At 46.4% G+C, this 11,871-nt stretch overlaps 1 protein-coding gene across 2 annotated transcripts; it reads left to right on the forward strand.

The window, feature by feature from the left end:
- Positions 1-21: 21 nt before the first annotated feature.
- Positions 22-11,577, forward strand: aldh8a1 (aldehyde dehydrogenase 8 family, member A1). 2 transcript variants are annotated; one of them, XM_072702856.1, is made up of 7 exons: positions 22-2,620; positions 3,633-3,780; positions 4,071-4,226; positions 4,940-5,089; positions 6,313-6,569; positions 8,521-8,682; positions 8,986-11,577. In XM_072702856.1, exons 1-7 carry the CDS (start codon positions 2,474-2,476, stop codon positions 9,436-9,438), a joined length of 1,473 nt encoding a protein of 490 aa, XP_072558957.1. In that variant the 5' UTR covers positions 22-2,473; the 3' UTR covers positions 9,439-11,577. The 2 variants fall into 2 exon arrangements, with proteins under 2 accessions (XP_072558957.1, XP_072558958.1); XM_072702857.1 differs by having other exon boundaries at positions 22-144.
- Positions 11,578-11,871: the final 294 nt, after the last annotated feature.

Here is an 11,871-nt window from a genome sequence, read left to right on the forward strand (position 1 = left end):
ACACCCGGTGAGCTGGCTTACTCTCATTAAACATATTTTTTTCCCTGTAGGACGATCCTGATTTTTATCAAATGGTTTATTCATCTGTGAAATACTCTACAAAAGCAAAGAATAATGAGCATGCTGAAACCTGGTCTTAAGAGGGTAAGAGTTTAGGATCACTGGTTGGGTAAAAGTCATTCTGTTCAGTGGTACAGAACCTTTGACTTTGTGTGTCTGTCTAGGTTTGTGGTGCTGGGTTCCTCATGCACCTGCATTCAGTTATTACACTGCAGCACTTGACTGCTGGTATTGTTGAAAATGTACCGAACTCAAATCACAGCTCATCCTTAAATAAGCTGGGTAGGAGATGGACTGATGTGACAGATAATCAGCTTGTGTCTGATTTCCTTGATTCATTTAAAATCAAAGCAGAATAGAAGTAACTGCCAGTTATTTCTAATGCCTATTTTATTCCTTAATTCCTGAGGAATTATATATTTGTAAAAAAAACTATTACCTCCTGTCTCCATCTGTTATACACTTTTGTATCTAACTGTCCATTTATCAGTGCCCTTGAGCTTTGACTCTCCCCTGGTTAAGTCTTCCTTCAGCATAAAATGTGGTCTGTGTGACCTGGCCTAACCTTGTCGGTTACATGCACATCTTTAAGCATGAAGCTGATCAGTGGTTTCCTGGAAAACTAAAGCTATGGGTAGGCTAAGACCTTTCTTGGAGAGATTTTCAGATGCTTGGTAATTGTACTTTTAAATGCATTAGATAAACTACAGTATATGTATTTGGAATTGGATCGATAAATGGGGTTTATTTGTACAGTGAATGGTTGTGTTGAGCTGTGCAGTGTTATATTTAACAAAGGGGAACCATTGTTGATTTATTTTCCTGGTGGGTTTCAGGGCACTGAATCCCCTAGGTCCATGTTTCACTAACCAGTCCTTGGGAACCCCTAGACCAGGGGTCTCAAACTCCAGTCCTGGGGGGCCTGAGCCCTACACAGTTTTTGGTTCACCCTCATTTAACACACCTGATTCAACTCCTTGTGCTAATTACCACACAGCTCATGAGCTGAATCATTTGTGGTGGAGCAGGGAAAGAACTAAGCTACACAGGGCTCCGGCCCCCCAGGACTGGAGTTTGAGACCCCTGCCCTAGACAATCCAAATTCTTGCTCCTTCCCAGGGAGCAAAAATGTGGACTGTCTGCCAGGAAGCTGGGAGGGAGCAAAAACAGACTGTTTGGAGGTCCTCAAGGACTGGGTTATGAAATACTGACATTGGTTCACGTGTATTTCCCAATGTGGCAGAGGAGGGATGGGCCTCCTTAATATTTTCTCAAATAAAGTTGTTGACTGAAAACTAACTCCATTACTAAAGACAGGGCTGCACAAGTTGGTCAATATTTATGTCCTGTAATAATTATCTAATCCATTATGAGTGTACTGTTAAAGTCACATAATACATATATATTATCTGAACTGATGAACTGACCTAGGGGACAATTCCTCATCCTTGTTTTTATTTAGAATATATCATATACAGTATAAGCCCCTTTTCCCTGTTGGATAACCCGCAACCCCTAGTTATCAGCAACTGGTGTGGACATTCTACCATTTGGTCTTTTGTATTTTTGTAACCGAGACAAAAGGCTGCATACAGGTTTTGTACTGTGGTTAAACGTGGTAGGATTTTGTTGCGGTTTTAGCACGGTATTAAAATTATAAAGTTAAACATCTAAACTTTTTGATGGGTTTGTTATATACCTACGTTCAATGTTTAGTTTTCTTTTTGTAATTTATAAGTTATCAAAGACCGCTTGTTTACGAGACGATTTGAGTATGTCATGCATAATTTATTGGGGAAAATAATGTATAGTGCGATGGGGTCTATTTTTGTAACGCACCGTTAACTGGGTCAGAAGGCATTGCGAAAGGGGGTAAAGTACAAAGTCATTTAAACGCATTCATTTTGTAAATCCATACAAATTATGTAAGCGACATAACTTTCGTCTTCAAACCACTTATCCAGCACAGGGTTGCTATGTGTGTTTACCAGTTAACCAATTAACCAATTTGTAGAAATTTAAACATATTTAGCAAGCGACACCCCACAGATGTTACTGGAACATAAATAAAATACATAGGCAAATGGCGAAAGGCTTTAGTCTACATAATTCCTCTTACGCTGTAACTTCCAGTGTTTTCATAGAACCATATTTTCCCGACAGTGGGTGCAACTACCACTGCCGCTACCGTCTCCCGGAGAGCTACTAGCGATACGCATGCGCATTTTCCGCAGCGGTGATTGGCCGTCGGGACACGTGGTTGTGTGTATTCCTCAGCTACTGCCTTTATGGTGGGAGGGGCGGTGTCTGTAGACTGCCTTTTGCCTGGATAAATGCACCCAAACGCGGGGCTGGGGACTCTATTTTACGTTAGAGCATCATCGGGCCAAAATTTAGATCTACGTCAACAATCATGCCCAAAACAGCAGACCACAGGACTCATTTGGTTCTGGAGAATTACATAGGGGGCAAATTCGTGCCGTTCTCCAGACATATAGATTCATATGACCCATCCACGGGGGAAGTGTATTGCAAAGTGCCGGACAGTGGCAAGGAGGAGGTGAGATTATGCAATGTGATGCTGCACTGTCATACATACACGTTGCTGTATGCGTTTTTCACTCGATTTGTCCTGTGCAAATCAGGTCAAGTTTCTTCAAATTAACGTTTAGATTGCCTGCATTGTTAGCTAAAGTGTAGGATGCACAGTCGTTCAAAATCCATGTGAAATCCTTAAGTGACAAATAAATACATGTATTGACTAAAACTGTCTATTGAGAGAAATCTCGAAAATTGGGCTGAGCTCAGTGATTTCGTATTATGGCCTGACTGTTAGTATTTGCCTTTTTACCACGAGAAGAATTGCAATTTCTATTGCATATCACTTTTGTCGTACGTTGTAACTGTCAAAATTTGAATTATTTGCAGGCAAATGTAGTATTTACCAAAGCCTGAGGGGGATCCATCTTAGTCTGGGAGCTGTTTTATATGCAAATGATGGTTTATAACTGACACGGTGGCCTAATCAAGCATTGTGAACTCTGGGTTAAAGTGTTGATAGACGGCTTTGCTTTAAATCATATGTTTTACCGAGTTTACTCTTGGCAGTTAAAAAGAAAATATACTGCTGACTCACAGCAGTGGACCTTCGATCAGTACAGAGTCAACAGTGTGCTGCCTGTCTACTAATTATTAACCTTTAACCTGTTTAATCCCAACTCCCTACCATGAGAGTGCATGAAGCAATTAAACTGCTCTGGCCATGTGACCATTGACACTAGTCACATGACATTGCTCTTATACTATCAAGACAATATCTACTTTAAGTCATAGGAAATCTTTTGGGCATACGGGCACCTTTTTTTTTCATTTAAAGTACAATAATGTTGTCACAATCATCACCGGTGGGATTAAACTGGTTTAAGTGCTGTCGCTGTCCCAGTTGCAGTAGGATTTTTAGGGCTGGTTTTTGCCCTGAGAAGCAGTTGTGGCCCTGCAAGGCAGATTGTGGTGAAGCATGATTTGGGCTGCTTCAGAGTACTCTTGATGTCCTGGGGTATGGTCCCTGCCAGGTGGAGCTGGCTGTTACAGCTGCCACGGAGGCTTTCCCAGCCTGGGCTGCACGGAGCCCCTCGGACAGGGCGCAGGTTCTCCACAAGCTTGCGGATCTCATCGAAGCCCACCTGGAGGAATTTGCACAGGCTGAATCCAGAGACCAAGGTAGACTGAACACCATACTCATGCATTCTGACTCCGGGTTTTTATACCCGTTGTTTAAACAAATCACATAGCAAGGTTAAAATTAGGCAGCACAAATGACGTGCAGGCTTCCTTATAAAGAATTACCGAGCGATATAAAAAAAAACCCACTAACACACCTAAATCCTTTTGTTACCCTTCCCACAGGATAAGCTGAATGCTGCTCTGTTTCGCCAGACAGCAATGCTCCTCTGCTGCCTTTCATTCTTGCCCTCTCTCTGTCTGTCTGTCTCTCTCTCCCTGGATGGCAGGGAAGACAATCACCCTCGCCCGCACCGTTGACATCCCGAGGTCGGTGTACAACTTCCGCTTCTTCGCGACGTCCGTCCTTCACCACACCACTGAATGCAGCCAGCAGGACCACCTCAGCTGCATCACCTACACCATCCGCAGCCCTGTGGGCGTAGGTATGGGTCTTCTGTGAATGCAGGGATGTGTGGGCGTAGGTACGGGTCTCCTGTGAATGCAGGGATCTGTGGGCGTAGGTACGGGTCTTCTGTGAATGCAGGGATCTGTGGGCGTAGGTACGGGTCTCCTGTGAATGCAGGGATCTGTGGGCGTAGGTACGGGTCTTCTGTGAATGCAGGGATCTGTGGGCGTAGGTACGGGTCTCCTGTGAATGCAGGGATCTGTGGGCGTAGGTACGGGTCTTCTGTGAATGCAGGGATCTGTGGGCGTAGGTATGGGTCTTCTGTGAATGCAGGGATCTGTGGGCGTAGGTACGGGTCTTCTGTGAATGCAGGGATCTGTGGGCGTAGGTACGGGTCTTCTGTGAATGTACGGATCTGTGGCCGTAGGTACGGGTCTTCTGTGAATGCAGGGATGTGTGGGCGTAGGTACGGGTCTTCTGTGAATGCAGGGATCTGCACTGAGCAGCCAGTTAGTAACAATATGGCTCAAATGCCATTGTTATTGTATAGGAGAGGTGGGTGAATCTTTACTAAAGGTCCAACAGCAGCAGCCCACATGGGATTCTAAACCGTGGTGTAATTTGGAAGGTTGTCATCTGCAGTGTGGTGTTATGTATTGCTATAAGCATGTGTTTATTATGAGGCATTATGGGTGGCTCCTTCCTCGTGTGACCCTTTTGAAACAATTGTCTATTGCTTTGCCTGTTCAGCTGGTCTCATCAGTCCCTGGAACCTGCCGCTCTACCTGCTCACTTGGAAAATTGCCCCCGCCATCGCCGCGGGCAACACCGTGGTGGCCAAACCCAGCGAGATGACCTCCGTCACAGCCTGGATGATGTGTAAGCTCCTGGAAGAGGCAGGTAGGTGATGATGCACAGAAAATGACTCCTTTGTCAACTTCTGACTCATCTGTAACAGCAACTCTGTGCTTTAGAAGATATCACCGCAGCTTCCTGTAGATAGAGGAGCCCTCTGTGAAGTGATGATGTTTGTCAGGATAAGATTTCTGCTGTAGGTTAGAAGGTCTGGTATTCAGAGTTGAATAGTTCTGGTCCAGAAAGTAAAAATCCAGACCAAGATTTTGTTTCATCCAGTTGGTTGGTTTTATTTGAAATGAATGGTAAAATGCGCTGTTGTCAGCTGAAGCGGCTTGCCACTCCATTCACACTGCTGCTCCAGCAAATGTAAAATGAATATGAGGAAACATTACCTGCGTCACTTTTTGTATCTTTTCGAAAGACCACCCATACCCTATTGTAATAGTGATTGAAGTGATCAGTTCTTTTGATATTTATGTTAAATGTTAAAGCGAGGGCTTTATATTATTACTGGTGTGGGATTAAGATTCATAAGATTAATCTGTTGAAAGCAGTACTTAATGATAGGAGTGTAACAGTACACGTATTCATACTGAAAATTTTCAGTATGGGTCTTTTGGTTCGGTGCACATATGTACCGAACGAATGCTGCACATGCATACGTAGGTCTTAATGTGAAGCTGGAAGCTGTTAGTGTGAAGACAACTGCAGCACTGATTTTTTTAAATGTTGCATCATAATGGATATTTGTTTATTTTGTTATACTTTGTATTTTTTTGAGACAATATTTGTGTTGCACGAATCAGAAAGCTGCTGAATACAGTACAAATCAGGTGCAGTTAATTTTCTAAATGTGCACTTAATGGATATTTATTTTATTTTTATATACTTTTATGTACATTTTAGTTTTCTGTTAGTTGGTTGCAGCAAAATTGATGGAGACTTTTTTTATTTAAGAAAGACAATCACACTTTGTCAGTAAACCACTGTATAATAAGAAAAAACAGAAACAATTTATGTTTTGTTTTTTATCCCCGCTGTACCGAAAACGTACCGAAAAGTGATTTTTGTGCACCCCTAATTAAAGAGCACAAAAACAACATAAAAAATGACTGTATTATGGGTTTTAAGTCTTTTTTTTTTGGGTGATACAAACTCTACTGCTGTGAGGATTGCTGACTGTCCCATTGTTTTCTGGATGGGTTAGCAGTATGCTAATGCTAATGGCTGGCAGCTTGAATATTAAACGTTTGGCCCCTCTGCAGGCATGCCCCCTGGGGTGGTGAACATCGTGTTTGGGACCGGCCCTGGGGCGGGGGATGCTCTGGTATCCCATCCGGAGGTGCCCCTTATCTCTTTCACTGGGAGCACGGCCACAGCCCAGATCATCACCGAGCGCAGCGCCCCCTTCTGTAAGAGGCTGTCCCTCGAGCTGGGCGGGAAAAACCCTGCCATCATCTTCCATGATGCCGACCTGGAGGAGTGCATCCAAACAACAGTCCGGTCCAGCTTCTCCAACCAGGTCAGAGGTGTTTACATCGCACTCCTTCTCAGTGATTCAATCGAAGTGTACATTTGGACAGGAAGTTTCTTAACTTTGTTTTTGGTGATTCCCATCATAAGTTGAAAATATTAATCGAGTATGATAAATAAATAAGTAAATAACTAACTACTGTTACTGAATAAGTAAATACGTAACTACTCTAACTCTATGTGATCTGTTGCTAAGCGTTGTATGAGATGTTTGCGATCAGATCACTGCAGAGACTGTAAGTGTGGCTGGGTGGATGCTGCCATCACCTGGCTTCAGTAGAAAGTATCACATGGCAGTGCAGGGTGGTAAGCCATGAGCCGGAGCCAATGGCAGTGCAGGGTGGTAAGCCATGAGCCGGAGCCAATGCCAGTCAGTGCGGGGTGGCAGTGAGCCGGAGCCTATGCCAGCCAGTGCGGAGTGGCAGTGAGCCGGAGCCTATGCCAGCCAGTGCGGAGTGGCAGTGAGCCGGAGCCTATGCCAGCCAGTGCGGAGTGGCAGTGAGCCGGAGCCTTTGCCAGTGCAGGGTGGTAAGCCATGAGCCGGAGCCAATGCCAGCCAGTGCAGGGTGGTAAGCCATGAGCCGGAGCCAATGGCAGTGCAGGGTGGTAAGCCATGAGCCGGAGCCAATGGCAGTGCAGGGTGGTAAGCCATGAGCCGGAGCCAATGCCAGTCAGTGCAGGGTGGTAAGCCATGAGCCGGAGCCAATGCCAGTGCAGGGTGGTAAGCCATGAGCCGGAGCCAATGCCAGTCAGTGCGGGGTGGCAGTGAGCCGGAGCCAATGCCAGTCAGTGCGGGGTGGCAGTGAGCCGGAGCCTATGCCAGCCAGTGCGGGATGGCAGTGAGCCATAGCCTATGCCAGCCAGTGCGGAGTGGCAGTGAGCCGGAGCCTATGCCAGGGAGCGCGGGGTGGCAGTGAGCCGGAGCCTATGCCAGCCAGTGCAGAGTGGTAGTGAGCCGGAGCCTATGCCAGGGAGCGCGGGGTGGCAGTGAGCCGGAGCCTTTGCCAGTGCGGAGTGGCAGTGAGCCGGAGCCTATGCCAGCCAGTGCGGAGTGGCAGTGAGCCGGAGCCTATTCCAGCCAGTGCGGAGTGGCAGTGAGCCGGAGCCTATGCCAGCCAGTGCGGAGTGGCAGTGAGCCGGAGCCTATTCCAGCCAGTGCGGAGTGGCAGTGAGCCGGAGCCTATGCCAGGGAGCGCGGGGTGGCAGTGAGCCGGAGCCTATGCCAGCCAGTGCAGAGTGGTAGTGAGCCGGAGCCTATGCCAGGGAGCGCGGGGTGGCAGTGAGCCGGAGCCTATTCCAGCCAGTGCGGAGTGGCAGTGAGCCGGAGCCTATGCCAGCCAGTGCGGAGTGGCAGTGAGCCGGAGCCTATTCCAGCCAGTGCGGAGTGGCAGTGAGCCGGAGCCTATGCCAGCCAGTGCGGAGTGGCAGTGAGCCGGAGCCTGTGCCAGCCAGCGTGGGGTGACAGTGAGACCTAGAGCAGATTTTGCCTTAATTATTGAGTAATAATGAAGTTCAGTAGTGATTGGTGCTCTTATTTTGCAAATACGGATGATGATGTGAACATACTGTTACTGCACAGACCGACCTGTAAAAGTTTGCTTCCACACAGTTTCAGCTTAGAAATCTGACCTGTAAATCAGTGGCTTTGTGGTCGTCATGTCCCTGGGGTGGCTGGGGGGTTCGATTCCTGCCTCTTTGTTTCCTACTCGTGCTGCACATGTCTCCTCTGGGTATTCTGATTTATCCCCACTGTCCAAAAGCGGAATTTGTCCTATAATGGGCAGGCATCCCCTTTGGGTCGTTACCCTGCCTTGTTCCCCATGCTGCCTGGGATGGGCCTTGTAACCTTGTCCTGGACAGGTGGTTGAAAATTAGATGTAAGGAATTTGTGGAGGGAAAAAAAAAAAATCACTAATTGTAGTTCCTCTTTTGGTCTCCAGGGGGAGATCTGCCTCTGTACCAGCAGGATCTTTGTGGAAAGGAGCCTCTACCCAGAGTTCTTGAAGCGGTTTGTGGCTGCCACTCGACTGTGGAAGACGGGGGCGCCCTGTGACAGCGGCAACAACAATGGAGCCCTGATCAGCAGAGAGCATTTAGAAAAGGTAGAGGCTTTGGGTTTGCCTGAAAGGATGAGTACTTGTAGAAGATAGTGGTTTATTTGTCCTTACGTGTTTTTTTTTGTTTTGTTTTTTAATCTGGCCTTTTCTAGTATACAGGAAATGCTTTTCGCATTGCTAGGGCCATATGTTCTATGGTATAAAGCATTTTTGTAGCATTAAAGAAATATGTGAAATAGTGGCTGTACAGTAAGTAGAATTGATTGTGTTTCAGTGAACTACAGTAATAACGTGGCACAGACTGGGCCTGTTCGTGATGCTGATTGGCATCTCTTGCGCCCCCTTCAGGTGAGGAGCTACGTGAAGCTGGCTGTGTCGGAGGGAGCCCAGGTGCATTGTGGGGAGGGCGTCGACATGCTGGAGCTGCCCGATCGCCACAGGGGCGGCTACTTCATGGCACCGACGGTGCTCACCGGCGTGGAGGACGCCTCGCGCTGCATGCAGGAGGAGATCTTCGGCCCCGTGACCTGCATCGCGCCCTTCGACGGCGAGGAGGAGGTTATTGGACGTGCCAATGGCGTCCGCTATGGCCTGGCGGCTGTGGTGTGGTCGCGTGACGTATCGCGGGTGCATCGCGTGACGCGGCGCCTTCAGGCCGGCCTGGTGTGGAGTAACTGCTGGCTGATACGGGACCTCAACATGCCTTTTGGAGGCATGAAGTGTTCCGGCGTGGGCCGCGAGGGCGGCCGCGACTCTTACCATTTCTTCACCGAGGTGAAGACCATCACGGTCAAGCACTGAGGGTCTGCTCCCTTCTGGAAGCCTCTAGAGCAGGGGTAGGTAACCCTGATCCTGGAGTGCCAGTATCCAGGTTTTACATCCTACCTGGTCTCTGATGAACCATGCCTGATCTCAGGCAGATAGTAATTGATCGGGCAAAATAGAAAACACGCTAGATTCCAGCACTCCAGGATCAGGGTTGCCTAACCCTTCTCTATGGCTTCAAGGCTGATATATACTTCTGCGTGGAGCCTAAGCCATGACCTTTCCAAGTGGCATTTACATTTGTGTGCTGGTGTGTCTGTGTCTCTCAGTAATTACACTGCCATAATGGTAGGTGATGCATAGTTTGGGATCTTGCATTTGTTTTCCCACCCTGCGATTTATTCATTTGTCGAATCATACAATTGAAAGAGGAAAAAATAACAACCATTTAGCAAAGTATCTATTTATCAAGTCCTGGTCACAGTTGCGCTACTTCAAACTTACGGTACACAATTTTGGATGGTCACTTCTTATGCATTTTCCCGTCGAAAGTTAGTGTCTATACTACTTTTTACCTTTTTTTTTTTGTTAGTCTTGTGACGTACAAATAAAACCCTCATCTTGAGTGTTTTGTAGAGCGGTTGCTGCGATGCCTAGGGTGTGTTACCTAATGCTAGGTATAAATAATGCTTCGGTTTCAGTCAGTGGTACAAGTGCACCTGGGTGTACGCTTTCTTCGCCCCTATAAATAAACAAACGTTAACAGAGTGAACCAATCGCAGTTCTCGGTCTGCATCAACGTACCGCGTAGTTACGTTTCTGGGAAGGTGCACATCAGGCTATGGTGCAGGGTCCACAGCTACGTCGTACTTATGGCATAGATTCGACGCAGGAATATAAATCAGCCTTTAGGTCAGGCAATTACATCCAGCCTGACGAGCGTGTGAATGTATGTGACATGACTTTAACATACATGTTTCTGATTTGTGCTTCCCGTGGGTCGTGTATGTTCATGACTGTGTTACACTTTTCAGAGGCCCGCTAACTGCTAACATCTCCTCACCAGCTCTCTGCTAACTTAGCAGAGCATTATTTGAGTTGGTAACAGCCACTTCCTCTTTCCATACAGAGCCACAGAGTTCTGTAGAAGTTAGGATTTAATGGTTAGATGAAAAGGTCCTTCACTTCCACAATTTTCACTTGCGTAAGCCCCTCCTCTTCTTGCTCATCTGGAGGTCAAGCGTACCAAGTGAAACTGATATTTTGACTGATGAAATTGACAAGAGTTAGAAAGTCAGGGTGCAGTGAGATTTGTGTTGCACAACCCCAATAACTTCAGCTGAAACCAGAGTGAAACCCCTTCTGAAAAGGAAGTGTAGTATTTTAGTAAAATATCAACCTCTTCAAATGGGTTTGAATGGCACACATACTGGTTCTGCTGGATACTTCCTAAGTAGTTTGTGTGATTTCCCACTAGAGGGAGCTAGAGGATTTATGCACAGTGACAGCTGAATTAATGGCATGGCTGATGGACCACTGATTTCTTCTTTCATTTGATATTATTTAAATATTTAAAAAGAAATGGTCCGATAAAATCAATTTTAATTTTCCAACAGCATTTTACATAAGCACAAATCGATTATGGAATCTGGTTGCATGTCTTTACTCTTAATGGTGATTTAATAAATTGGGTAAACCATGAATTTCTGAGCATAATTTTGCAGTGAAGTTTTCAGTTTGAAAGCAAAATATCAGCAGTTTATCCATCATTTCCATTTATTTTGCATACATGGTCAATATAGAAATTATTTTGGAAAAACAACATAGAGATACAGAAGATGTCTTGTAACTCAGTAAGGCAGAATGTTCTGGGTTATTTGCGATGCACTAACCACAGGAATCCTCTGACTGGCACGTGTTGTGGAAATGCTTATTATTGCAAGATGCAGCACCCTCTGCTGCAGGGGCATGGAACAACATCTTGCACAATTTCCAGTCGTCATCTCTAGTTTCTCTGTATTCTCCGTTACTTTGCGGTTCTGTAGTTGGTCACTGTGCCCCTTTTCATGCTGGACTGGAAGGTCTGACTCATTATCCATCACCCTGTGGTTTCCGAGTAGTACTTACAAGAATAGACTCTGTATGTATGCCAAATAAAAACTGAACTTGACAATGTGTAAGAAGGAACAAGGGCAATAAATCAATGTACACGATGTAGAAGGTGATGTGCTCGCGTGCCATGGTTGTCTGGATGGCAGATGAGGAGCCAGGAGTGCATTCTGTCACGTCCCCGAGCCCCGGCAGCAGCGTCGAGAAACGCCCTGGGCTCTCTGCTCCCTCTCACGTCTTCATTTCAGCAGAACGCACTGCTTGCAGTCCCACCCATGTTTCAGGCCAACATTGACACAGTTAAAAGCCCGAACCTATTGCTTTTGGCTCCATTCCCTGAGCACTGTGTGAGGTGAAGCT

The sequence above is a fragment of the Paramormyrops kingsleyae genome, chromosome 19, assembly GCF_048594095.1.
Source record: "Paramormyrops kingsleyae isolate MSU_618 chromosome 19, PKINGS_0.4, whole genome shotgun sequence".
NCBI classification, from domain to species: domain Eukaryota; kingdom Metazoa; phylum Chordata; class Actinopteri; order Osteoglossiformes; family Mormyridae; genus Paramormyrops; species Paramormyrops kingsleyae.

What these genes read in the sequence shown, in the direction of transcription:
- aldh8a1 (XM_072702856.1), top strand. Translation starts at nt 2,474, where the DNA reads ATGCCCAAAACAGCAGACCACAGGACTCATTTGGTTCTGGAGAATTAC. An exon ending in CGGACAGTGGCAAGGAGGAG is followed by an intron (nt 2,621 to 3,632) that starts GTGAGATTATGC and finishes GGTCCCTGCCAG; the next exon opens with GTGGAGCTGGCTGTTACAGC. An exon ending in GGTCCAGCTTCTCCAACCAG is followed by an intron (nt 6,570 to 8,520) that starts GTCAGAGGTGTT and finishes TTTGGTCTCCAG; the next exon opens with GGGGAGATCTGCCTCTGTAC.